The 27,638-nt window shown below is 42.6% G+C and overlaps 1 protein-coding gene across 1 annotated transcript in view; it reads left to right on the forward strand.

Moving 5' to 3' along the window:
* LOC126272377 (opioid-binding protein/cell adhesion molecule-like) overlaps positions 1 to 27,638 on the forward strand; it is a 256,864-nt gene that overhangs the window by 158,602 nt on the left and 70,624 nt on the right. Inside the window, exons 4-5 of the mRNA XM_049975191.1 lie at positions 6,809 to 6,972; positions 12,798 to 12,959. Coding sequence (XP_049831148.1) covers positions 6,809 to 6,972; positions 12,798 to 12,959 — 326 coding nt within the window. The remainder of the gene's footprint in view (positions 1 to 6,808; positions 6,973 to 12,797; positions 12,960 to 27,638) is intronic.

Consider the following 27,638-nt stretch of genomic DNA (forward strand, 5'->3'; position numbering starts at 1 on the left):
CCCGCCAATTTTGTGTTTTATTTTGAGTTACGAACTTGTATTTGTAAGTGACGCTGTCGTCCGGCCTTAAACTATAAGTTGCTGTGGACATCGTTCTTCCATGGAACCAGCACGATTCGAAAACTGGGTCGTAATTTTGTGTTTTTATATTACGTTAAGAATTTATATTTGTAATTAATACTTTCATTGTGTTACGTGAAATTTACAGTTATAAGTTGGCATTATTGTAACTACTGCTGGCTGTAAGGTGTTTGTTACTTTGTTTTTATTTTGCATTAAGAACTTATGTTTATATGTCAATCTCTTATTACTGTTCTAGTGTGAAATTTGCAATCGTGTTAAAGTGGCTAAGTTGTAATTGCTGCTGGCTGTATGATCATTGCTGCTAAAAGCCAAAATAAATTGATATGAAAGTAAGTTTTGTGTTAAGATTTTAATAACGTCATGTTTACGTGAAAGGGGCACTGCGATATATTTTGTGAATGGATCTTGAATAGAGGATTGCCGAATAAAAAATACAGGGTTCTATTTTTAAAAAATTGTATTGCTGTTTGTACCTGCGTAAAAGTTATAAGAAAGGCGATCATGCTGGTTAATGTCCCCCTGGTAGCTAAACAGGATTTACTTGACTCTGTTTTATTTTGCTTCTGGTCAACAAGTTATTTGATGTGGTCAAGATAAATGGAACGCTCTGTAGAGGTAAACAGGCGACGATCGCGTGCTGTTTGATTTATTGAGTGTTTCTCTCATCGGTGCCAGCATCCTCAGATATTCATTGCCCAGGTTGCGAAACGTTAGTAGTTTAACGCACCGCTCTGCGTCATCCTCACCATAAAGTTGGCTATGATGCCGACCTGTACGTGAAACCTCTAACTTGTCGCGGATAGGGCAATGAATATCTGAGGATGGTTGCGCGTGATGAGAGAAACTACTCAATAAATCAAATAACACGCGACATGCGCCGCATTGTCTGTCCATTAATGTATAATGTTTGTGTGGGGTCTGACTCACTGTATCATTTGCGTTACAATTTTCTCGTACCTAGACGCAGGGAAACAGCATTTAAAGTTAACTGTATGTGAACCTTTACAATTGTGTACAAGAGCTGGATTCGATACCAGATATTCACATTTGACCGAACGTGCACTGCTCTCTCTTTAAGCGAACTTGGACACTCACAAATTGCTCGAAACTGTCAGAGATTTTCTCGAATTCTTTCAAATTCTCAACACGGACGAAACAGATCAAACATTACAAGTTTTTCATTTAATCTTCATGAAATTCATCTTCAACCATAAATTGTATAAACGCACTTTCTAATTATTTAGAAACAAATGACATAACTGTCCATCACACGAGTACTCACTAAAGGAATTGCAGGCCGTAGAGAGGATTTTCCTCATCGCAATTGTAGTGTTCCCTTATCGTCTTTTATTACGTGTATCTGGTTGCTCCCGTCAAGCTGCGTGACCTTGCTAGAACCTTGGCTGTCTATCGTAGTGTATAACTTCGGATGCGCAACCAAAACCAATAATATTAACACTTTGAACACTATTGTAGAGAAAGCTGAACTTCCGTACTATGTCAGCCTCGTTTATACTGAATATTAAGTAGGATTTCATACTACTTTCGGAGAATTTAGCGGACAAACTAGAGGGTTGATGTATCCATAAACAGCGCTATTACCTGTTTATTAACGTTTCCTACTAAATAATAGTGACAGCATTTATAACTGGGCTAAGAACCAATGCTAACTCACATTTAACACTTTCCTCCAGAAAATTGTTAGTTCTACCAACTAATACCGGTCATCACGTTCTGAATGGCCGAATTACGAAAGTAAATCTGTTAATTAAACATAAAGCATCTACTGCATTTATATTTTAATAAATGCAACTATTGCTCTCAGTACTAGAGTGAAACTCACAAGATCTTAAATGACTTCCTTTTTGCACATTAAGAACTCTGAACGCAAAAACGAAATCTATAACTGTCGTTAGGGCGAAGTTACTTAAAATTTGAGAGTTTTAGTTATTGAATTTAAACTACGGAAATTTAAGAATGTCCATCAAAAGATCTCCACTGTCTTACTTTAATAATCCATACAAGCATGCCATTCACTGTTGTTACTTTCCCACACACTAAATAATAATTCTGAGATAGGATTTAAACAAAATAGTTGTAGGTAATTGAAATAAGATTGTAAACTGTCCAAAGTTAACTGTCAATACATTGAACCAAAGGCACTTGTATTAACAGGTATTGTTAACATAAGCCCTGCGTCCCGTTCATTGATAATGAATTAAATTTCCTGCAGCTAGCCTTGTCAGAAGCAGTGCAGTGGAGTATGTGGTACAAAAATACTTCCACAGATTCGTGACCTCTGTTATTAATTATACAAATGAAAAATGCCATAATGTCTGCCTTTGAGGAACTTTATTGGAGTCAGATGGTGTAATTTTTGCTGCACCGGGAAAAGTCCTGCACCCACTGCTACAACTTACTAAGGATGACTTACTGTCGGAGAAGTGCTGTTTACCACCTTCTTTAACGAATTATACCAGTTTTAGCACAAAATATATAATATCTTATTGAGTGCGCCAATAGATGTCTTCACTGACCACTGTTCGCGGGCTTCTTTCTACAATCCAGTCTGTTTGCGGTATACTTTGTTCCTCATACGTAGGGAACACAGAACGGAACCGACAAGAGACGCCTACCAACGCTACCTCGGCAGTGACCGCTGGTTCAGTCTACTCCTCGTAGAAAAGGAGTTCACAAAAGCTAACGACTAGGGAAAATAACTTGGCCGTTCTCAGGACTGACGTCTTCCCTACTTCTTTCACACAATACTCGTTTTCTTCATAGTAATGAAATATCGCATCCTTAGAAAAAGCTCGGATTTTACAACATCGTAGTCAAAGTGTAGTTACTAATCACAGTTTACTTTTACAATGGTGCGATTACATTTTTTCCTGACAATAACCATTAATTAATCATTACCAAACCAGGTCAGATATCGACAACATACTACATGAATGTAACAGAAATACTTCCAGAATTGAAGGTACTGGCGGAATTAAGGCTGTGAGGACTGGTCCTGAGTGGTGCTTGGGTAGCTCAGTGTTAGAGCACTTGCCCACAAAAGGCAAAGCTCCTGAGTTCGAGTCTCGGTCCGGCACATAGTTTTCATCTAACAGGGAATTTGAACAGTAATGCTGTTCCGTTAAGTAGAATTTGGATCTTGAAGCTATCTGTGCAGAAAATGTGATGAAAAGAGATTTCGTCTTGAGGCTAAGATTAAAAGACAACATCCGGGAAAAAAGGGGAGCAAATAATATTTAACGTAACGATCAGCAATAATTGGTGCAGTGGGACTCTGGCATATTGAGGACAATTACCACAAATGCAATGACGGGAAGAGATGTCAGCAAGTTGGAGGTATCTTCTAGCTCTGACGCTAAGCATAACGATGTCATACTGCCAGAACATTTATCCCGGCACTTGGCGAGGAGTTGACTTCTGGCGACAAGCCGTAAGACACCAAGGAATGGCGATCTTCGCACATCCGTATTAGAGAGTATAGTAAACAATCAAATGGAATGCTCGTGCAGGCTCGGTTTTGGACAAAGCAGGAAGCAGATTTGGATTCATTGGCAGGTCACTGGTAACATGTAGTCAGCCTACAAAGAAAACTGCTTAGAGCAGACTTGTACATTCCAGTGTAATATTCTGATCAGCTGTATCGGACCCATGCCAAGTATGACTGGCGGGCAATTCTGAACGACTTGAAAGAAGGGCAGCACGAATGGACACTTATTTGACTCAGGAGAGGGCATCACGGAAATTCTGAATAATCTAAATTGCTAGTGGTTTGAACATAGACCGTAGTTATGCCTTAAGCCTGCTTACAATGTTTCAGAAACACAATTAAGTTAGGCATCGTGGAACATACACTCTAAGGAAAAAAAAAAGACTCTGCACGAAGTAACTATCAGAATGGGACGGAAATCGGTAGATGTGATGTGAATGTACAGACATACAAATGACGACAATTCAGAAAAGTTGGATGATTTATTCCAGAGAAAGAACTTCACATACTGTGCAAGTCAATAAATCGTTGGTCGATGTCTGGCCGTTATGCAAGCAGTTATTCACCTTGTCATTTATTTATAGAATTTTTGGATGTGCCACATTCTGTCTAATTGGCGCGTTAGATCGTCAAATCCTCTACTGGTTGGAGGGCCACACCAATAATGCTCCGGACGTTCTCAATTGGGTAGAGATTTGACAACCTTGCTGGCCAAGGAATGGTCTGGGAAGCGCTAGAACAAGCAGTAGAAACGTCGTATGCTCGCGGGAGTTATCTTACTGAAATGTAAGCCCAGGTTGGGTTGCCATAGAGGGCAACAAAACGGGTCGTAGAGTATCTTCGACTTACCGCTTTGCTGTAAGTATCCACGAATGACAACAAAATGCACGCTACTATGGAAATAAATGGCACCCCAGACCATCACTGCTATTTGTCCGGCCGTATGGTGGGCGACAGTCTGCAAAGAAGTTGTCCAGGGCATCGACAGTCACGTCTTCTCTGGCTATCGAACGGGACTCATTGCTGAAGTCAGTTCTACTGCAGTCAGTGGGATTCCGATAATAATAATTACGTCGTGGTGAGTCTTTTCTTGTCTTAGAGTGTCCTACAACCCAGTAAGTACCAGTACCGTAGCGACTGCGAAGGCCACATTGGATATAATTACAGCGCACAAAGTCACATTCGTTCTCACTGAAATCTATACGTGATCGGACCAGTAAGAAGCTGTAACAAACTGCTAGGCGCTTCACAGTAGTTAGCAGAGTATTTATGTAGATGAACATCTACGGGAGAAAAGTAATGAGACTGGCTACGCTGTGAGCGATCTGGCAACGCTATGTTGTTTCACGTACTTGTGTAGACCTTTGTGCTCATCCCTTTCAGATGCTCAGTCCAAGTTTCAGTTCCGTACAACCATAACGTGACTTTTGAGAGGCCATCAGTGAGTTTTGTTGTGTGTTACGAGAATGGAAATGAGTACTTTAGAAAAACGTTCTGCAACAAAGTTTTGTGTTAAACTTAGGGTATTCATGATTATGACCTTCAAAATGTTGATACAGGGCTATGGGGAATATACTACATCAAAAGCACAACTTTTTCACTAGCATAAACCATTTTTGGAAGGTCAGGAACATGTTGAAGATGAACCTCGCTCAGGGAGACCTTCAACTTCAAAAACCAGACGAAAATGCCGTACATGTGCATGCTCCTGTGGGACCAGGCTGACGTTTTACAATAAGGATGACGGGTGACCTGTTGAACTCATACACTTTTACCCTACATCAAACCTATACAAAATTTGCACATGCGAAAGGTTTGTGTCTAAATGGTCCGAAAAACCTCACAACTGAGCGAAAGGACGATAGAAATAATGTTTGTGTTGATATAATTGAAAGGTTGCCAATGACCATGAATGGTGCAGCCGTGTGATCACAGGTGATGAGTCCTCGATTTCTGAGTAAGATCCTGAGACAACTTGGCAAAGTGGGAAAAGGCACACTGAGACATCTCCTCAAACGGAAAAAGATCGAATAAGCAAATCAAAGATCAAAACAAGGCTGAGTTGGTTCTTTGACAGTATGGGTGTTGCGCATAAATGTGTTGTTCCTCCAGGACAAACTGCTCATCAAGTGTTTTACAAAGAGGTCCTCGAAAGGCTCGGGAAAGTGTTGAATCGGGTGAGATTACACGGCCACTTCCATCGCGAAATTTTTGATCTCAAAAGGCGTTCCTGTTTTTTCACATGCCCCCTGTACACCTGCTCTGTCTCAACCCTCCGCCACACACCGTCAGGTGGCTTGCGGAGTATGGATTTAGATGTAGATCTCAGTCCTTGCGACTTTTTTCTTTTCCCAAGGTGGAAAAATGTCTTAAAAGGGCGTCATTTGAGACTCTGGATGACAATCAAAAGAATGCCCCCTACCAGTTAAAGCGCCCTACCAGTTGATGCATTTCAGCTCTGCTGCCGAGAATAGGAACAACGCCTCGGTCCGAGTATGGCTCCCGGAGGGAACTCATTTGAAGGTGACATAGTTGTTGTTTGAAAAAGAAATAAAACTTTGGTAGATAAAACATCAGTCTCATTATTTTTCTCACACAATTCGTATTTCCATCGGAAAAAGACACTACTTCTCGTCGTAGTTTGTACTTGCACTTTCGCACAGAGTCTGAAAGTCTCAACTAATTTTATCCATATAGATTTTTGCTGAATTCAGTATTTGTAGTTCAAAGAAAAATTGTGGAGGGAGACCACAACCAATCGCAAATACTACTCGAGAACTGGTTTATTTGATTGCACTTGCCTGTTTCATTACACTAGGCCTATCTTTATATTGCTACACTTGTGTCATTAAGCTGTAACTGTCGTCAGTGACATGTTTCTCTTCCTAAAATGCGTGGACGATGAACGATATCTCCTTTCTTCAGATTCTTTTATTCTTTGTAAAAATTCACGAAATACCTAAATACACACAGTATGCACATACCTTTTTTTAATAAACATGGCACACGGTTGCACCATAACACTCCTCACAACAGTCTCACCGGCAGCCATGTGCTCTGCAAGCTTTTTTTGTGCCTATGTTCGTATATAAATGTAGCTGCAGGATCCTTGTGGTCTCATGAATGATAGCGAAATCAAAACGTTGCATACATTTTGGTTCTTTATGTCGTAACTGCAGCGCTATGTGGTACTGGTTACTTTCTCGTAATGAACAGGTGACTTCCTGGGCGAGTTCCATTCGACACCCCGGCCTCTGCTGAGACAGCCCTCCGGTCCTCCGGAACCAGAGTTCGACTCCGGGCTAGTGACAAATGTGACGGCGCAGCTGGGAGCCACGGCTTACCTGCACTGCCGCGTCAAGAACCTGGGTGAGCACGCGGTGAGTACCGCCACCGAAGGCCCCACAACGTGGTACCACACTAAACACAAACACGAATATCGGCTTCTCAAAGACTGCACCGGTGCATCTCTTAAGCATGTCGTTTACTCGTAGACATCACAACAGTTTTCATGTGACTCTTTTATAAATAAGATATAAGGGGTCAACGGAAGCCCAGATAACACCTGTCTACTTTGACCCAGGACATAAGGGTGTTGTGGTGTACGACGTCATTACAGCGTGGAGCTTATGAGTTGATTGTGTTTGTAGATGTCGTCTTGTTGTGATTTTTGTGTATTTATTGCATATTGAATGTGTTTTAATTTACGTAGGGATGTTTGGCTTCTGAATTTTTGAGGTGTTGTGGCTTTGGTTTTGTTTTTCGTAGTTGTAGGTGGTAATTTTTTGCGTATCAATAGTTATGGTTGACCTATATTGGTCAAGGGAAGTGTCTGATTCCTGAACATTTTGTAATTTTTTTTGTTCATTTTGTGTTTTGGGATCGTGGTGCGTCTTTTTCCACTGTTATATTTAGCTTGTCCCCTAACCGAAAATTTCCAGCGGCTGCCGCATTAGTTTGATTGTATTTTTGGAGGCAGATGTTACTGTCTTGTTTGTACGTATTTTCGTGTTAGGTACCGTGTGTATGTAGTGACATTATAGGCACCGTATTGGAAACGTTTCGAACAGCAATTTCCGCCAAATCTATGACGTCGTTGGTAAAAGTGAGGGATGGAATCGGAGACTTTGGTAATCCCGTTCTAAATTCATCAATTTTTTTTTTTAGCACATAGATTTCTGCACAAGTGCGGAGAAGTGTGAACAGTATTTTATCTCATTTTCATGAAAATAACCGAAATGCGACGTCACTCTAACGCGATTAATAATATACTTGCGTGATAAATCACGCCGATGTACTTGACATACATAATACTACGACGTCTGTAAAATAGTAGTCTGTATAGTTCTTTTAAGCGGAAACGCAAGATACGAGGAAGTAAAAGTATGAACTTCTTTCATGTTGCTCCCAAAACTGATTACGTTAATAACCAACATATTTTAAGTGAACTGAACACATGAAAAACCTAAATCATCAATTTACTTTTAATAACGGAGAGGCATTGTGGAGTACACTCAAAAAGAAGTAAAAACGTAATATATAAAAACAAGTAAGTACTGCCCATGATGTACAGTGTTTAGAGCACTAAATTCTGGCGCTGGAAGTACCGGTTTCAATCGCCGATCGGGGCATAGATTTTTCCTCGATACAATTCCTCTGATCGCGGCCACACCGCTTATGCCTCAGAACATATCCTACCAACCGATCCCTTCCTCTGGTCAAGTTGTGCCACGAACTCCTCTTCTCCCCAACCCTATTCAATACCTCCTCATTAGTTATGTGATCTACCCATCTAATCTTCAGCATTCTTCTGTAGCACCCCATTTAGAAAGCTTCTATTCTCTTCTTGTCCAAACTATTTATCGTCCATGTTTCACTTCCATACATGGCTACACTCAATACAAATACTTTCAGAAATGACTTCCTGACACTTAAATCTATACTCAATGTTAACAAATTTCTCTTCTTCAGAAAAGCTTTCCTTGCCATTGCCAGTCTACATTTTATATCCTCTCTACTTCGACCATCATCAGTTATTTTGCTCCCCAAATAGCAAAACTCCTTTACTACTTTATGTGTCTCATTTCCTAATCTAATTCCTTCAGCATCACCCGACTTAATTTGACTACATTCCATTATCCTCGTTTTGCTTTTGTTAATGTTCATCTTATATCCTCCTTTCAGGACACTGTCCACTCCATTCAACTGCTCTTCCAAGTCCTTTGCTGTCTCTGACAGAATTACAATGTCGTCGGCGAACCTCAAAGTTTTTATTTCTTCTCCATGGACTTTGATACCTACTCCGAAATTTTCTTTTGTTTCCTTTACTGCTTGCTCAGTATACAGATTGAATAACATCGGGGAGAGGTTACTACCCTGTCTCACTCCCTTCTCAACCACTGCCTCCCTTTCATGTCCCTCGACTCTTATAACTGCCATCTGGTTTCTGTACAAATTGTAAATAGCCTTTCGCTCCCTGTATTTTACCCCTGCCACCTTTAGAATTTGAAAGAGAGTATTCCAGTCAACATTGTCAAAAGCTTTCTCTAAGTCTACAAATGCTAGAAACGTAGGTTTGCCTTTCCTTAATCTTTCTTCTAAGATAAGTCGTAAGGTCAGTATTGCCTCATGTGTTCCAGTGTTTCTACGGAATCCAAACTGATCTTCCCCGAGGTCGGCTTCTACTAGTTTTTCCATTCGTCTGTAAAGAATTCGTGTTAATATTTTGCAGCTGTGGCTTATTAAACTGATTGTTCGGTAATTTTCACATCTGTCAACACCTGCTTTCTTTGGGATTGGAATTATTATATTCTTCTTGAAGTCTGAGGGTATTTCGCCTGTCTCATACATCTTGCTCACCAGATTGTAGAGTTTTGGCAGGACTGGCTCTCCCAAGGCCGTCAGTAGTTCCAATGGAATGTTGTCTACTCCGGGGGCCTTGTTTCGACTCAGATCTTTCAGTGCTCTGTCAAATTCTTCACGCAATATCATATCTCCCATTTCATCTTCATCTACATCCTCTTCCATTTCCATAATATTGTCCTCAAGTACATCGCACTTGTATAGACCCTCTATATACTCCTTCCACCTTTTTGTTTCCCTTCTTTGCTTAGAATTGGGTTTCCATCTGAGCTCTTGATGTTCATACAAGTGGTTCTCTTATCTCCAAAGGTCTCTTTAATTTCCCTGTAGGCAGTATCTATCTTATCCCTAGTGAGATAAGCCTCTATATCCTTACATTTGTCCTCTTGCCATCCCTGCTTAGCCATTTTGCACTTGCTGTCGATCTCATTTTTGAGACGTTTGTATTCCTTTTTACCTTCTTCATTTACTGCATTTTTATATTTTCTCCTTTCATCAATTAAATTCAATATTTCTTCTGTTACCCAAGGTTTTCTACTAGCCCTCATCTTTTTACCTACTTGATCCTCTGCTGCCTTCACTACTTCATCCCTCAAAGCTACCCATTCTTCTTCTACTGTATTTCTATCACATCACGGCTGTCATAGTCATATTCCACAATCTCTGGTTGGGTTCGTTTGCAACGCAATCATTTCCATTTTTCCTGTCCTACCACCAAATTTCTCTCTCCATTACGTCTTCATCTTCTCCCCTCTTCATCACACACTCCTTCAATCGAACGATCCACCTGTCTGTAGGACTTCCTCTAGGTCTGCTGTCTCTTACTGTCATTTCATGGGCTTCTATCGGTATCCTGTAAAAGACCAAACATGCACGTAACGTCTTGAACTTAACTTTTCTATGGCCTCGTGCATGCACTTCTCTTTCACTGTATCGGTTTCCGTTCTCATTCCTCATTCTGCCGATTCTACTCAATGCTGTTCTGTTATAATGGCCAGAAAAAAGCGAAACTATGGGCTTGATGAAAACATACCTCCCAAACTGAAACCAGGAATACGAGAAGCACACTAAAAAAATTCATATAAAGCACAAATTATAAGTCAATGCCTCTTATCAACTCCACTGACGGCGAAAAAAGCGCCACACTAAAAATTAATAAATACAGAGTAATGAAATTTCTGGAATACGTTCGTCTAAGTAGCATAATTAAGTGACTAATGGTACAAGAACACAAGTTAATGCACACGCGAGATAAATGGTTCAAATGGCTGTGAGCACTATGGGACTGAGCATCTGAAGTGGTAAGTCCCCTAGAACTTACAAGTACTTAAACCTAACTAACCTAAGGACATCACTCACATCCACGCCCGAGGCAGGATTCGAACCTGCGACCGTAGCGTTTGCTTATCCTTTTATTGTTTATGTAAATGTGTCATATTTATGATAGAGGCATATCTCATTTTGTTTATTTCCATAACAAAACCAAATGCTGTTTATGATTTTCCTCTGTTATTCGGGTGCCTCATAACGATCCCTGTGAATGAAACTGGTAGTTCAAAAAAAGTGTGTCTTCAGGCATTAGATTATTCTGGTGAGCTTCATGAAATATTTATCAGCTGTGAGGCACCACTTAAACCTTTGTGTTCAATTTGGAAGTTGGATATAAGGTACACTGTCCTCCATAAGTTTGGAAACACCATGCTCTGTATTACAACGGAGCAAGATGGAAGTGGTCTATGTAAGTTATTGATTAGAATACGGAAGAGCAAGCTCAAATAACGGTTAATAATGGCACATACAGTATTGTACACTTAATTATTGTACGTATACATACATACTGAAACATCTAATTCCGTTTTGTGTAACCGACGTTACTTGTCCCAGCGGTTCTACTAAAAACTCCAGGTGGCGCGAGTAGACTGCATGGCCTTGTAGAAATACGTTGTTAACATTTCTGTTCACTTGTAGTTGCGTTTGCATAAAGGTATAACACGCCGCGATAGTAATTGAAAATTGCCCCATAGTGCCAGATTCCTTATGAATCAAGGGTAATGATAATCACTTTGCACCAAGAAGGCAATAGTGTCCGACAAATAGTAAAGAAACTGATGATTTCCATCAGCGGAGTTGTCATAACCATGAACCTGCATCGAGAAACAGACTCCTATGTAGATCGTCCTCGCTCAGGAGCACCCAGGAAAATATCAGAACGCCAGGAAAAGTATTTGGCAGTGACCAGAAAATGTAACAGATTAAAAACTGCCCGTGAATTGACTGCTGAGCTAAACGAAACGAGCGATACACCGGTGAGTGAGTCAACAGGGAAACAACGCATGGCAGGTAACAACCTCTGAGGTTATGTAGCAACAAGGAAACCACTATTGCGCCCTGTTAACAAGAAGAAAGGTCTTCGGTGGGCTAAGACACACCAAAATTGGACAGTTATATTCACTGATGAATCCAAGTTCGAAATATTTGCAAGTAAACGGCAACAATTATTAAGCTGTTTACCCCATGAACGCTTGAACCTCAACTGTAAAGCATGGGGGGGGGGGGGGGGGGGTTCTGTGATGGTATGGGGATCCTATGCAAGGAATAAAGTCGGAGATGGAAAAATGAACTAAGACACCTGGTTTGCGTCTGATTGGGAAAAGGTTTGTAGGTTTTCGTCTTGCAGCAAAACGACCTGAAACATACGTCTCGCTTGTGTCAAAAGTATTTGAAGTCTCTAGACGTTCGTAAAATATTGAAAAACATGGAATGGCCGCCCCAATCCCCTGACTGTAACCCAATCGAGCTGCTGTGGGATGAATTGGACAGGAGGATTCGAAAATGGGAAATCATGAGTGGGTCACAATTGTGGGAGGTGCTGCAGCAAGAATGGAGATTATTTCCAACTGAAACCTTGGCAAAACTGAAGCAGCGCATGCCGAGAGTGTGTAAGGCACTGATGAAAGCGAAGGGTAGCTATTTTGTGGAATCAAAAAAAATTTAATTGTTGCATCTTTCTGCGTATTATTTGAGCTTAATAAACATTTGGGAACAACAAAATGCATTTTTATACTGTATTTTCTTTCCATTGTCTATAATTACTAGGTAATTCCAAACTTATGGAGGGTAATGTACCTAATAAGAAAACGATTCCAGTGTTCTGATTTGTAATGTAGCTCTAACTTAACAGGGTATAACTACTTCAGATACGTATCTGGGCCATCTGGGAATTATTGTTTATTCTTTCGATATTTCTTCGGAACACCGACCATAACACTATTTGAACCGTTTCCTAGTCTTTAGCCTTCGGATAGGAAGTAACGGTGCTAGAACCTGTCAGCGTGTGTTACAGGTCTCGTGGGTGAGGAGGCGAGACTGGCACATCCTGTCCTCGGGCCTCTACACGTACACCAACGACGACCGCTTCCAGGTAACTAGCTTCAACAACCGAGAAGACTGGACACTGCAGATACAATACGTCCAGAAGAGGGACAACGGCACTTACGAATGTCAGGTGCGTACTTTGCAATAAGAGAAGTAAAGTCTTTCATTCAACTTCACCTTCACCAAGAGAACAGATTTTTTAATCGAGTTCCGAAGTAGTTTTAGAACCGTTGTGGATTTAGCTCCTGCTCTGTAATACATGTGAAAGGAACACGCTAGAGATTTGTTAGGAAGATGCCCACTCTAACGAAAGCCAGCCATTCAAGCGGTAGTGGATCTTCGCACAAGCGATCACGAAGAAAGCCGATATTTGTGGCGCAATGTCCTACTATGGTTGAAGTGCGACAGAACATATGGTTGTATCGTCACCAGGTCGTACCAGGGCGAACTGGAACATGGATACAGTGTTTAAGACTCACATTCGGGCTAGTGGCATTTAAAAACACGTTCCATTCCTCGTCCAGGTTGTCAAGTCCCAAGGAATGTCTACCGCCCGCCTCTACAGCTGCATGCGGATGTGATATGTACATCTACATCTATATCATACTTCTATGGTGTGTGGCGGACGGTACTTCCGATACCACTGTCTGATACGTCCAATCCTGTTCCACTCGCTGACAGTGCGTGGGAAGGAGGATTGTCGGTAAGCCTCTGTATTGGCTCTAATTTATCGAATTTTTTGATCGTGGTCTTTACGCGAGATGTATGTTGGGAAAAGTAATCTGTAGTCTGACTCCTCCTGAAAAGTGGTGCCCTCGAAATTTAAATAGTAGATCTCTCTGTGATGCACAAAGCCTCTCTTGTAATGTCTGTCAGTGGAGTTTGTTTAGCATTTCCGTAACGTTCTCTCCCCAGCTAAACGATCCCATGACGAAACGCGCCGCTCTTCGTTGGATCTTCTCTATCTCCTCTATCAGTCCTATCTGATAGGGATCCGAGACAGACGAACAATACACAAGAATCTGGTGAACAAGCGCCTTATTATCCACTTCTTTGGTGGAAAAGTTACATTTCTTTAAGATTCTTCCCACGAATCTGAGTCTGGTGTCGGCTTTTCCCACTATCTGTTTTATATGGTCATTCCACTTTAGGTAGCTCTGGATAGTTACGCCTGGTGTAGCTATACAGTAGTGGATTTATTTTGCTATTTATGCGCAATATGTTACATTTATTTACGTTCAGGATCAAGTGCCAGAGTCTGCACTATTCATCAATTCTCTGCAGGTCGTTTTGCAAATTCTTACTATCTTCTGACGTTGCTACTTTGGTAGAAACAACTGCATCATTTGCGGATAGTGTTAAAGAGGATCCGACACTTTCTAAACAGCAACGGTCTTATCACACCTCTCTGTGGTACTCCGGATGTTACCTTTACATCTGTCCATTTAGTACCGCTAAGAGCGACGTGTTGAGATCTATCTTCAAGAAAGTATTGAAAACAATCGCAGGTCTGTCTGATACTCCGCAAGCTGGTACTTTTCTCATTAAATGGCAATGCGGGACGGTGTCAGATGCCTCACTGAAATAAAGGATCACCGCATCAGCCTAAGCGCCGTTGTTGACTGTTCTGTGGATCTCATGGAGGAACCGAGCGAGCTGAGTTTGCAATATCTCTGTTTGCAGAATCCATGTTAATTTTTAAAGAGGAGCTGTCCATTTTCCAAGACCATCATAATTCTTGAGCATAAAACATGTTCCATACTTCTACAACAGATTGATGCAACGTTATAGGTCTATAATTCTGTAGATCTGTCTTACGGCCTTTCTTAAAAACGGGACTGGCAAGTGCTTTTTTCCAGGCGTTAGGGACCTTACCTTGCTAAAGCGATCTAAATTAAATTACTGCTACAAGGGGAGAAAGTTCTTTAGCATAATCTTTATAGAATCTTATACGTATCTCATCTGGTCCTGAAGCCTTTCCATACTAAGCGATTGTAGGAGCTTTTCATTTCCACTACCGGTTATCTCAATATCTGCCATTTCGATGTTCGTACGACGATTCAAAGGAGGGACAGTATTACGATCTTCCGTGGTGAAACAACTTCGAAAGACCGAGTTCAGTATTTCGGCCTTCTCTCTCTTATCTTACGTTTCGATGCCGGTGTGGTCGCTGAGAGAATGAATGGATGATTTTGTCCACTCAATGATTTTACATACGACCAAAATCGCTTAGGGTTTTTACTCAAGTCGGTTGACGTCTTTCTTTCAAAATCATTAAACGCTTCTCTCATTGCTCTGCTAACGCTCATTTTCGCTTCGTTCAGCTTTTGTTTGCCAGGTAGGTTTTTACTTCTCTTGAAGTGGTCTTTGTTTACACAGCACTTTTCTAATACGACTATTAAACCATGGTGGATCTTTCCCATCCCTGAAAAGCTTACTCGGAACATACTTGTCTAGGGCGTATTAAACGATTCCTTTGAATTTTTTCCATTTGTTCTCCACATCATCGTCCTCATCACCGAATATTTGATGCTGACCGCTGACTGCTGAAACTTGTATCCTGTCACCCTTGCTGAGCAAATATATCTTCCTAGATTTCTTAACATTTCTTGCAGGACCCGTCGTCATAGATGATGTCACAGCCTTATGATCACTGATACCTTCCTCTACGTTAACTCATTCGATAAGTTCAGGTTTGTTTGTTGCCAGGAAGCCTAAGACGTTATTCTCACGAGTTGGCTCTCTAACTATCTTCTTAAGGTAATTTTCGGACAAGACATCCAGAACAATGCCACACGATTCGCTGTCTCTGGCACCAGTTTTGGTGGCATAACACTCCCAATCTATACCTGGCAAGTTGAAGTCACCCCCTATTGCAACGACATTATCAGGAAAATTACTAATGATACTGTGCAGGTTCTGTCTAAAGCGGTCTACAAATACATATCCTGGACCAGGTGATCTATAACAGCATCTGATTACCATTCTTGACCGTTCTTTGGAACTCAGTTTCACCCACATTAATTCATATTCGGAGCCCATGATAAGGCCGCTAGATTTTAACGATTTTTTTACAGCAATAAACACGCCGCCACCATTGGCGACTAACCTATTGTTACGGTAAGCATTCCAGTCTCAATATAGGATTTCGTTGTCACTGACGTCTGGTTTCAACCCTCTTTCTGTTTCCAATACTATTTGTACATTATAGCCTTCAGTAAGCGATACTAATTCTGGTACCTTTCGTTGGATGCTCTTGCAGTTTCCTAAAATCATATTAATCTTTTCTATCTCTGATCTGCAAGGACCAAGATGCTATCAGGTCTCTGTGGCTGATTTAACAGGCAAATCGTCTTTGATTCCAAAGGAGAGGTTCTCTAACTTAAAAAAAGGCCTATGTGCAAGCCACACGTACTCCGCTACCCTAGTAGCCGCTTCCTGCATGTAGTGCACGCCTGCTCTATTAAGGGGAACCCAACAATCTCGCATCCGATAGCGGAGATCGATAAATTCGCATCCGATACAGTCGCAGAATAGTCTGACCGTCTGGTTTAGATCTTCCACACCAAACCAGAGGACCGCGATCAACCCTGGTACGTTGCTACAAATAAACAGCTTAGCCTGCCCCCCGCGTGAGTTGCTAGTTGCCTTCGCCAGATCAGACAGCTGCCGAAAGGTGCCTAGGATTGCGTCAGAACCCAAGCGGCAGGCGTCATTTGTGCCGACATGTGCCACTACATGCAGCCGGTTGCACCCAGTGTGCTCGATGGCCGCCGGCAGCGCCTCCTCCACATCACGGATGAGACCTCCCGGCAAACATACCGAATGCACACTGGAATTCTTTCCGGCCTTGGTTGCTATCTCCCTGAGGGGCTCTATCAACCGCCTAACATTGGAGCTCCCAATGACAATCACACCCACCCTTGTGCAGACTGGGCAGAAAAATCGACGTCTGGCCCAACAGGAGAGGCATCCCGTCCTGGCTCATAGTTATTATCAGCACTGTTGCTAACATGCAGGGAGCCAGACGCACGGCCTGCTTCTTTTTCGCCTTCCGCCCAGTGAGAAGCGAACCCACCGCTATCTGCCAGCCACTCTGGAGTGTGGATGGACCGGTCACTTGTTGCGTATCAGAAGCCGCAGAGACGTCCGGTTCATCAGGAGATTCCAGTGCCACCAAAGAAGTCGCAGGTCTCGTAACTGGCGCCCCGACGTCACCGCAACTTTGAGCATTAGCTGGAAGCTTGTCGATGGTAGCCAACGGAGCTTCCAGCTGTTTACGGACAGCAGCCTTGTATCCGTTCACAGCAAGCACAGTCCTTAGCCATATCGTGCTGCATATAAAATAGATGTAAGGTCTCAAATGGCGCTACTGAGCTTGAAAATACACCAAAGAAGGATAAAGTAACAGTAACAGTTGCTGTGCAGATTTGTCACTGTACTCTGCGACCGCAGCCTCTTAAACAGAAATAAATTTCTCTAATGAAGTTGACGTATTTACAGATTCTGTTTGCAGAAAAGTTATTGCACGGGATAAATATTCAACCTAGAATGCACTGATCTAAACTGTTTCCTGGCTAGTAGCACAAAATTAAAACTTAGTGACGTGACGGAGTTTCTGGCGACGGAAAATTTACACTAGGAAGCCGCACTACACAAGGATATTCACAGGACTTACGCAACAACAAAAACTACGATTGATTTTCTAACCACTAGCCAAAACAGTAAAATACACACGTCTAGTTCACTTCTGCGCAGAAGCATGTGAACAAAAAGCAAAGAATAAACTAATTTACAGTTTATCAGACAAGTCCTGCTGCCGCTCTGCTACGCGTCCTCTCTGCTCCTCGTCTGCCGCTACACTGTACGATCATATGGTGGGCACACCGCTCTCCCGGCCATTATGCAGACTCGGTCAAGCATCTCTTCTGGCATCGCTAGTGTGAATGCACACCAAACCAGTCTCCACAGCAAGGAAAAATCCTTGGGAGTACCTGGAATCGAACCCACCTTCTCTGTACGGCAGCATTCTATGCTGACCTCTCAGCCACGTATGCGGGCAAACACACATAGGACAATCTAGAATATGTACCCTGTAGTTATCTTAACATGATAAAGGCAACTACCTGTTCATGTAGAATATGGCGGTTTCCGTCAGATCACCGAAGTTAGCCAACACTGGCACATAGCCAGTACAGTACTTTGTTGCGTCACTTGCTGTTAGCTGCTTTTTCTTTGCCTTCGCGGCGAGGGGGTGGGAGGGATGGTAGTGTGAAGTCCCTGATCGCCAGACTTTGCACTACTGTCCTGGATTAAATTCCAAAACTTTTCTCAGTATCTCATGTAGTATGGTCTCATGACGCCGTTCGTGGTGAACCGCCCGTCGAATGAGGACGCTGACCTCGGCAGCCCCTTTGGTGCTATTCTAGAGCAATAGGCTATTTGGCAGCACCGGGTGTCATCCTCTCCTTTTTCTCATCGTCATACAACACAAACATGCGACCACTGCACACACATCACCTACATTTCTCAGATACGCTTAAACACCCGACTCTCATACTTTGCGAAGGAAATATGCGATTGTGCGCGAGAAACAGGAAAGCCTTTCCAATTAGGTTGCCGGATCTACCCTTCGCCAGTACCCAGTCAAAATTCGACTTTCCTTTTTTTGTGTTAAAATGCTTACAGCAAAGGTCAGGGTGGTTCGTTTGAAAAATGAGCCACTGACTTCGTTCCAGTTACTTTTCTGTTCCGTATGTGTGGTCTGTCCATAATGGTCTCATCATCGAAGAGATGTTGCACTCTAATGCTGGTTTCTTGTTTTGGGATCCTTAATCACCTAACTATCTCAGACTTTCCACCCACATAATTCAGCCGACGCTGAAGTTACTTCAAAGTCCCCTTGGTCACGTACATATTTCCCATTGGCGTGAATTTTCGTCCGGATACAGGGGAGAGTGTATTCCTCCAGAACATAGTGGAAACCACTATTTCTATTAGCGTACTCCTTATGCATATACATCTAACATTTCTCGCGTTCCCCCTACTCTTGCCAACAACAAAATCTTAAATTTGTCCCGGAAAAGTTAAAGGGAGCCGATTTAGACTGACTACAGCTCATAAATTGCTGTCCAGAAGTAAAATAAAAGATTCGGAATAAAATAACTGCAACAATGGCACTTTTATTGCTAACCAGTACTGCAGGTACAGGGCCTGAACCACTGTTCTCCATATCCTGATAAAGAAAATAAAGGTCGTTTAGTTACTAGAGGGACATATGTGCTGGTATCGAAATCACGTCTTGTTACACGTGGTTGTTTACACATTTCGTGGTTCTGGCGATTTTCAATACATCTTGTGGAGTGTTGAGCTGCATATGCATCTCCTGTACAGCTTCTTCCTTCACGTGAAGATGGTCGCTGTTACCGAAACCGGCAGGAAACAAAAAATAAATTTGTGAAGCTCGTGGGAAATATCCAATTATTCGACATAATAGGGTTTCTCTGTAACTTTATTCCCTACTAAGAAATGAACGTCCGTTCAACCTTTTTAAATAGCACCCTAATTTCTTATTCAGTAATCCGCTTCCTCTCCTGAAGACTTTTTCAAAAACGTAACACATGTTCACGCAAACACAACATTGAACTTCATAAGAAATGGAGACCGTGTATTTCCGTACCCTACATAAATGTCTCGGCCGATCACATACGCTTCTCTTTAGTATGTAAATCTTTGAATCTACAGAAGAAATTCAAGAAATTGTGTGGCAGATTCTCGTGTCGCCAGCGCGGGAGGGGGAAGTCCTCAGAAGAATAGCACTCGTTGTACTGTACGATGATGTGATAAATTAACTATCTAACCTTAAATACTAGTACCGTACTTAAATTTTTGATCCGCGTTGAGGACTTCGTGTTCCTCATATTCCTATAGAACAATATCTCAATGCGAGTACCTTTGCTGAGAAGCGTGTTTTCATATCAAGAAAAATTTGGAACCATGTGGTAAGGACTGTGGGAATACTCTGCTGAGGTCATCGGTCCCTAGGATTATTCACTACTTAATGCAACTAACTTACATGGGCCGTAATAAGACGTCATAGACCGCTCGGTTACCCCGCGCGGCTCGTATCAGATTTACTCCTACTCAGTATGGGTACATAATGCTGTGTAACGTAATTTAAAGGATATTACAGACGAAATAAACAAGAGTAAGTGCTTAAACAATCATCAGGGTTACTACAACTAAGAAATGAGTGCACTAAAGCAGTGAGTGACTTGTTTTCTTTAGTATTATTATTTCCTTTCAGAATAACAGTTTAGGTCAGCCTGTGCCGCTTGCCCTGATAATATATTCGTTGTATATTCAGTACGACAATAATATTAAGTGAACACGTCGACCAATGACGTCTAATTGCATCCGGATTGCTCAGTGGCTAACAAGAGAAGTGCAGATGGACAAGAAAAAAAAGTTACCCGAAACATTTTATGGACTAAATTCAATTAGAGTGTGTCTCTGGAAGCGTTTACTGTCTCTGCTAATAACTAGAGTTGTCGTTGCAAACATTAGCAGTATTTAATCAGAACACTACGTAATGACGACAGTAATTAATTGCTTCAATTTAAACTTCACTGAGTTAACCAATTTATCCAACACTGAGCGGCAAAGCGGTAGTACATTGAGGAGTCCGCGTATTAAAGAAGCTAGTAGGACATGGGATAACGGAAATAAAGCTCATTCACATTTTGTTTCTTATGTAAAAGCTACGCGAGAGGTTTCTATAGTAACAACTATTCTTCACTGCAGATTTTAATTTGACTTAAGTAAATTAGCTTTTATAGTCATCAAAGACTGGTAGCTGGCTCTCCCGTGATGTTAAAAATTAACCATGTATTCTTAGACGTGCCTCCTGTTTTATACACTGCTGGAAAAATTTACTTCATCCTTTTACAGGAGTCCAGTTCACTCAAGATTTGTTGTAGCAACAGTGCACGTGGACTACATGAAAGGACGACATTTACAGACCGATAGCACAAGCGGTTCTGAGGTACCAGGCATAAACCCATGCTGAAACACCCGTACTAGTACGTCGTGTAGCGTGCACGGGTGGCAACGCAGGCCCTGGCTCTGCCATTCAGCCGATCATACAGATCGCATTATCCCACCTCATCTCAACCTCTTCATGCAGTTCTGTACGAGTTTTTGGTAAACAAGTCGCAGGAGTCACTTCTCGTACCACCATATCACACACCCGTGCTCTATTCGAGAAAAGTGTGGAGATCGTGCTGGCCAGGGAAGTTGTTGAACGTCTTGCACAGCACGTTGAACTTCACGGGCAGTGTGTGGACGAGCATTATCCTGTTGGAACAACACCTCACCTTCCTGTTACAAGAACGGCAAAAGAATGGGTCTAACAATATTATGAACATGTAAATCGGTGGTTAATGAGCCCTCCGGAAACACCAAAGGTGAAACAGAGTTGTAGCTTATCGCACCCCAGACCATGAGGCCTGAGATGGGGCCAGTGCGTGTTGGACGAATGCACTCTACGAGACAGTGCTCACCACGTCTACGTCGTACGACCATGCTTGCGTGCAGGCAGAGTGTGCTTTTATCTCTGAAGATTACGGCGCTCCACTCCGTCTTCCAAATGGTCGTCTGATGGAACCAGTCGAGTCGTGCACATCGATGGTGTGACGTGAGTGGAAGATGATAGAGATGTGAGTGCCTGTAGTCCCGTTGGTAATAACCGGTTCGCAACAGTTCGTGTTGACAAGTCTGGGCTCACGTCTGTGGTGTGGTAGTTGCATTATCTGCCACTGCTGACCTAACAATACGACGATCCTGGCTGCGTGGACATCTAGTACCTCGCCTACGGGTGCGAACATGTTTACGTGACCGCCGTCAGCAGCGTCGTTGCACAACTGACGCAGCACATCCAATGTCTGCGGCAGTTTTCCGAGAGGACCATTCCACCACTCGGAAGACCACGACCTGACCCCGTGCAAAAAATTACTCAGTTGGCTGTAGGAATCACGAGTGCATCTCCCTGGCATGGTTGCCTGCTTGCTTCACACGACTGCATCACACTGAACCTTCTGGCTGTAAACATTATCTATTAAAAAACAGACACAAATGGCGCTCTGGTTCCTATGCCAGTACGCTATCTGTTGTCAGACGACGCTGAAAACATTACCAGTACATCACTTATTCCCCAGGTGGCATACACCGTCATCGGATCAAAATAGACGTCGTCTTTCAGGTGTAAAATTTTGTTTCGCCAATGTATAACAGTATACCTTCTTCTAGGGCTACACCTGCAGGAAATGAACCTGACAGACATAAAATTACATCTTTTCTTAAACAGACTGAAAGCATATAAATGTGTGAGTGTATTCTTAGGGAAGTTACAAAATAACACGTAATAGATATAATTCTGTACCTTAAATTTCATATTCCCTTTTCATAGCTGTATTCGACAATATTGATAAATCAGTGCCTTTTATTCTAGCCTATCAATATCGCAAGTAAGATCCAATTAGTTCACCCTCTAATAATAATGTAAAGCAATGGCGGATTCTGTCCTGTTCGCTCAGCTACCAGCACCAGAAGACATAGAAGAAAACAGTGAATAAGTCAACCTCAAAATAAAATAACTGCGGAGCGTAACGCCATCATGAGTAGTGCAATGTCAAAAGAGGGGCAATAAGGGGGGGTTGTCATGAGATTACAAACTTGAAGTTGGCGTCCGCAATGTTAGCAATCCCAAACATTAGCGTGTGGTGTAAATGCTTTCAAAAACAATGCCAGTTTACATCATTTACTGCTAGTCGTTCCAATTACATCCTTAAGTGTAAAGGAACTGCATTTGAATCGTAAGCAGACTCGTTCAAGCGAGATTTTCTTTTATGTAAACGGATTTTAATTTCGTTGGTTACTTTTACTGAAATTGTTTTATTTTTTTAATTTGACTTTAGATTTCCTATCAATACAACTCGAACAGCTCTCTGGTTGAACCCTAGGAGAAGTAAATATTGCAAACCCTCCAAACGTAGTAAAATATGTTCTTAGCATTTTCGGGAGGAGAACATAGACAGAATATCAGTTTCGTCGTTCCATACCAAGGAAAATGCTGGCTTACGAAAGCTGCCTTTTCACATGGTATAGGCTACTTCGTTTCTTGGTTATTCTAAGAGTGTAACAATAAGGAAGTTTCATTAACGAAGCCAACTTCCTCGTACTACTGATCAATGTTTGCTTTAAGACCAGAAAAACTTTCAAAATGCCTTCCTGACACTGTGTTGTTCACGAAAGCATTGCTATATTTGCTGTATACACTGAAGCGCCAAAGAAGCTGGTATAGGCATGCGTATCAAATACAGAAATATATAAAGAGGCAGAAGACGGCGCTTCGATCGGGAATGCCTATATAAGACAACAAGTGTCTGGTGGAGTTGTTAGATCGGCTACTGCTGCTATAATGCCTGGTTTTCAGGGTTTAAGTAACTTTTAACGTGGTGTTATAGTCGGCGCACGAGCGATGGGACACAGGATCTCCGTGGTAGTGATGAAGTGGGGACTTTCCATACGACCATATCACGAGTGTGCCATGAATATCAGGAATCCGGTAAAACATCAAATCCTCGACATCACTGCGGCCGGAAAAGGATCCTGCAAGAATGGAACTAACGACGACTGAAGAGAATCGTTCAGCATGACAGAAGTGCAACCCTTCCTCAAATTTATGCAGATTTCAGTGCTGGGCCATCAACAAATGTCAGCGCGCGAACCTTTTAATGAAACATCATCGGTATGGGTTTTCGGAGCCGAAGGCCCACTCGTGTACCGTTGATGACTGCACGACGTAAAGCTTTACGCATCTCCTGGGGGCATCAATATGGATATTGGACTGTCGATGGCTGGAAACATGTTCCCTGGTCGGACGAGTCTCGTTTCAAGTTGAATCGAGCGGATGGACGTGTATGGGTATGGAGGCAACCGCATGAATCCATCGACCCTGCATGTCAGCCGGGGTTGTTGATGCTGGTGGAGGTTCTATAGTGGGCATGTGCGATTGGAGGGATATAGGACCCCTGATACGTCTAGATAAAACTCTGACAGCTGATAAGGTAATAAGCATCCTGTCTGATCCCATGCATCCATGCATGCCCGTTGTGCATTCCGACGGACTTCGACAATTCCAGCAGGACAATGTGCCACTCCACACGTGCAGAATTGCTGCAGAGGGGATCTAGGATCACTATTCTGAGTTTAAACATTTCTGCTGAGCACCAGTCTCCCCAGACATGAACATTATTGAGCATATCTGTGATGCCTTGCAACCTGCTGTTCAGAAGAGATCTCCAGTCCCCCGTACTCTTTCGGTTTTATGGACACCCTTGTAGGATTCATGGTGTCAGTTCCTGCCAACACTACTTCAGACATTAGTCGAATTTATGGCACGTGGTGTTGCGGCACTTCTGCATGCTCACGGGGACCCTAAACTATATTAGGTTCAAATGGTTCAAATAGCTCTGAGCACTATGGGACTCAACTTCTGAGGTCATTAGTCCCCTAGAACTTAGAACTAGTTAAAGTAAGGAAGTTAATGTAAGGAAATCACTAGTTAAAGTAAGGAAATCACACACATCCATGCCCGAGGCAGGATTCGAACCTGCGACCGTAGCGGTCTCGCGGTTTGTAGCGCCTAGAACCGCACAGCCACTTCGGCCGGCCAAACGATATTAGGTCGGTGTACTAGTTCCTTTCGATCTTCAGTGGAAACCAAGTGTTGCGGGGATACGACAGAAATGAAGAACAAGAAACAATTGTAAAGAGTAGTTTGGTAATGGCGCGAGGCTACTAACATAGTGGCGCGGGTTTAAGACAGTGTATAGCGTAAGTCTCCAGCGTCACATCCCTTTACTCCGTGGTAAAATCCTACTAACTGTTTCTTATTTTTGCACATGAGACCCTGGGCACAGAAGAATGTTTTCATTAATTTATGCCTTGACGTTACAAATAAGCTGCATTATTCATGCAAAAATATAGTCAGACTCTTAAATAAACGTCACTTTCCATTTAAAATATTCCCTATATACACTGCTGGCCATTAAAATTGTCACACCAAGAAGAAATGTAGATGATAAACGGGTATTCTTTGGACAAATATATTATACTAGAACTGCCATGCGATTTCATTTTCACGCAGTTTGGGTGCATAGATCCTGAGAAATCAGTATCCCGAACAACCACCTCTGTCCGTAATAACGGCCTTGATACGCCTGGGCCTTGAGTCAAACAGAGCTTGGATTGCGTGCACAGGTACAGCTGCCCATGCAGCTTCAACACGATACCACAGTTCATCAAGAGTAGTGACTGGCGTATTGTGACGAGCCAGTTCCTCGGCCACCATTGACCAGACGTTTTCAATTGGTGAGAGATCTGTAGAATGTACTGGCCAGGGCAGCAGTCGAATATTGCCTGTATCCAGAAAGGCCCGTAAAGGACCTGCAACATGCGGTCGTGCATTGTCCTGTTGAAATGTAGGGTTTCGCAGGGATCGAATAAAGGGTAGAGCTACGGTCGTAACACATCTGAAATGTAACGTCCACTGTTCAAAGTGCCGTCAATGTGAACAAGAGGTGACCGAGACGTGTAACCAATGGCACCCCATGCCATCACCCCGAGGGATACGCCAGTATGGTGATGACGTATACACGCTTCCAGTGTGCGTTCACCACGATGTCTTCAAACTCGGATGTGACCATCATGATGCTTTAAACAGAACCAGGATTGATCCGAAAAAATGACGTTTTGCCATTCGTGCACCCAGGTTGGTCGTTGAGAACACCATCCCAGGCGCTCCTGTCTGTGATGCAGCGTCAAGGATAACCGCAGCCATGGTCTCCGAGTTGATAGTCCATGCTGCTGCAAACATCGTCGAACTGTTCGTGCAGATGGTTGTTGTCTTGAAAAAGTCCTCATCTGTTGACTCATGGATCGAGACGTGGCAGCACGATCCGTTACAGCCATGCGGGTAAGATGCCTGTCATCTCGAGTGCTTGTGATACGAGGCCGTTGAGATCCAGCACGGCGTTCCGTATTACCCTACTGAACCCACCGACTCCATATTCTGCTAACAGTCACTGGATCTCGACCAACATGAGCAGCAATGTCGCAATACGATAAACCGCAATCGCGATAGGCTACAATCCGACCTTTATCAAAGTCGGAAACGTGATGGTACGCATTTGTCCTCATTACACAAGGCATCACAACAACGTTTCACCAGGCAACGCCGGTCAACTGCTGTTTGTGTATGAGAAATCGGTTGGAAACTTTCCTCATGTCAGCACGTTGTAGGTATCGTCGCCGGCCCCAAGCATGTGTGAATGCTCTGCAAAGCTAATCATTTGTATATCACAGCATCCTCTTCCTGTCGGTTAAATTTCGCGTCTGTAGCACGTCATCTTCGTGGTGTAGCAATTTTAATAGCCAGCAAAGTATTTCGCCTAACTTTTTTCATGTAAAAGTAGTATAAATCATTCGACGAAAAGTATTTTTGGTACTCTCAATAACTCAGATGACTACTCTCAAATGATACTGAACTGCACGTAAATGGTTATCACCGACGTTCATTTAACATTAAAATTGTAACATCTACCTCTTTCATTTCCAAGTTAATCAGACAGCGTCTCAACATTAATTAACTTTCGAAATGCACTAAAAAAAGGAAAAAATCATATAGAATAAATTTAATAGTAGTTATTCTGATGGTTTTTGACGGTGATCGGAGCTTACAGAGGGGATACTTTAGTACTTCTCTGATAAACGATGGTGTTCGGGCCGATCGGGCACTCGACACCACGGGTCTGTTTTCACAGGCGTTTCCCGCTCACCCAGTAATGTAAATAAAACACAGTTCCTGTAGTTGTATAGTAAATTTTATCTGTTTCGACACATAATAAAACTTGTAAGTATTCGTACTACACATATTGCTGGCCGTTACAGGTAAAACGTTCTCGGCACTACAGCAGGTACAGATCTCTTGTTCTGTTACAGATAGACCATGGAATCAGTTACCTTCTTTGGTATAGTGCGATAATGGCATACAAGTCAATAAAGATACTCAGGCTATGACTCCAGTGACACTGACATTTCAGGGGTAATTATCTATTTAGAACTTATTGTGATGTATTTTAATAATTATTCCTTTTATAAGATGAACACATTTTTAAACACTTTAGTAACTCTGTAAGATTTTCTGCGCTGCAAATTGTTGTCAAACGATTGACTTTTTCCTTCTTCCAAAACTTTGTTTTGTACCGCGAGCCTAGCACTTAGAGACGTAATGCTCTGTGGTGGCTGTTAACATCTGAGGTCATCAGTGCCCTAGAATTTAGAACTACTTAAACCTAGCTAAGTCATTCGGGAGGACGATGGTTCAATCCCGCGTCCGGCCATCCTGATTTAGGTTTTCCGTGATTTCCCTAAATCGCTCCAGGCAAATGCCGGGATGGTTCCTTTGAAAGGGCACGGCCGACTTCCTTCCCCGTCCTCCCTATTCCGATGAGACCGATGACCTAGATGTCTGGTCTCCTTCCACAAAGAACCAAACCCCCCCCCCCCCCCTAGCTATGCTTAGGACATCACACACATGCATGCCAGAGGCAGGATTCCAACCGGCGACCGTAGCAGTCGCGCGGTTCCGGACTGAAGCGCCTAGAACCGCTGTGCCACAACGGCCCGCACTGTGGAGATAGTAATCTGGTATCTGGTATCTTCTGGGCTACATCTCATGTCATCCCTT

This window comes from Schistocerca gregaria, chromosome 5 (genome assembly GCF_023897955.1).
Source record: "Schistocerca gregaria isolate iqSchGreg1 chromosome 5, iqSchGreg1.2, whole genome shotgun sequence".
NCBI lineage: Eukaryota > Metazoa > Arthropoda > Insecta > Orthoptera > Acrididae > Schistocerca > Schistocerca gregaria.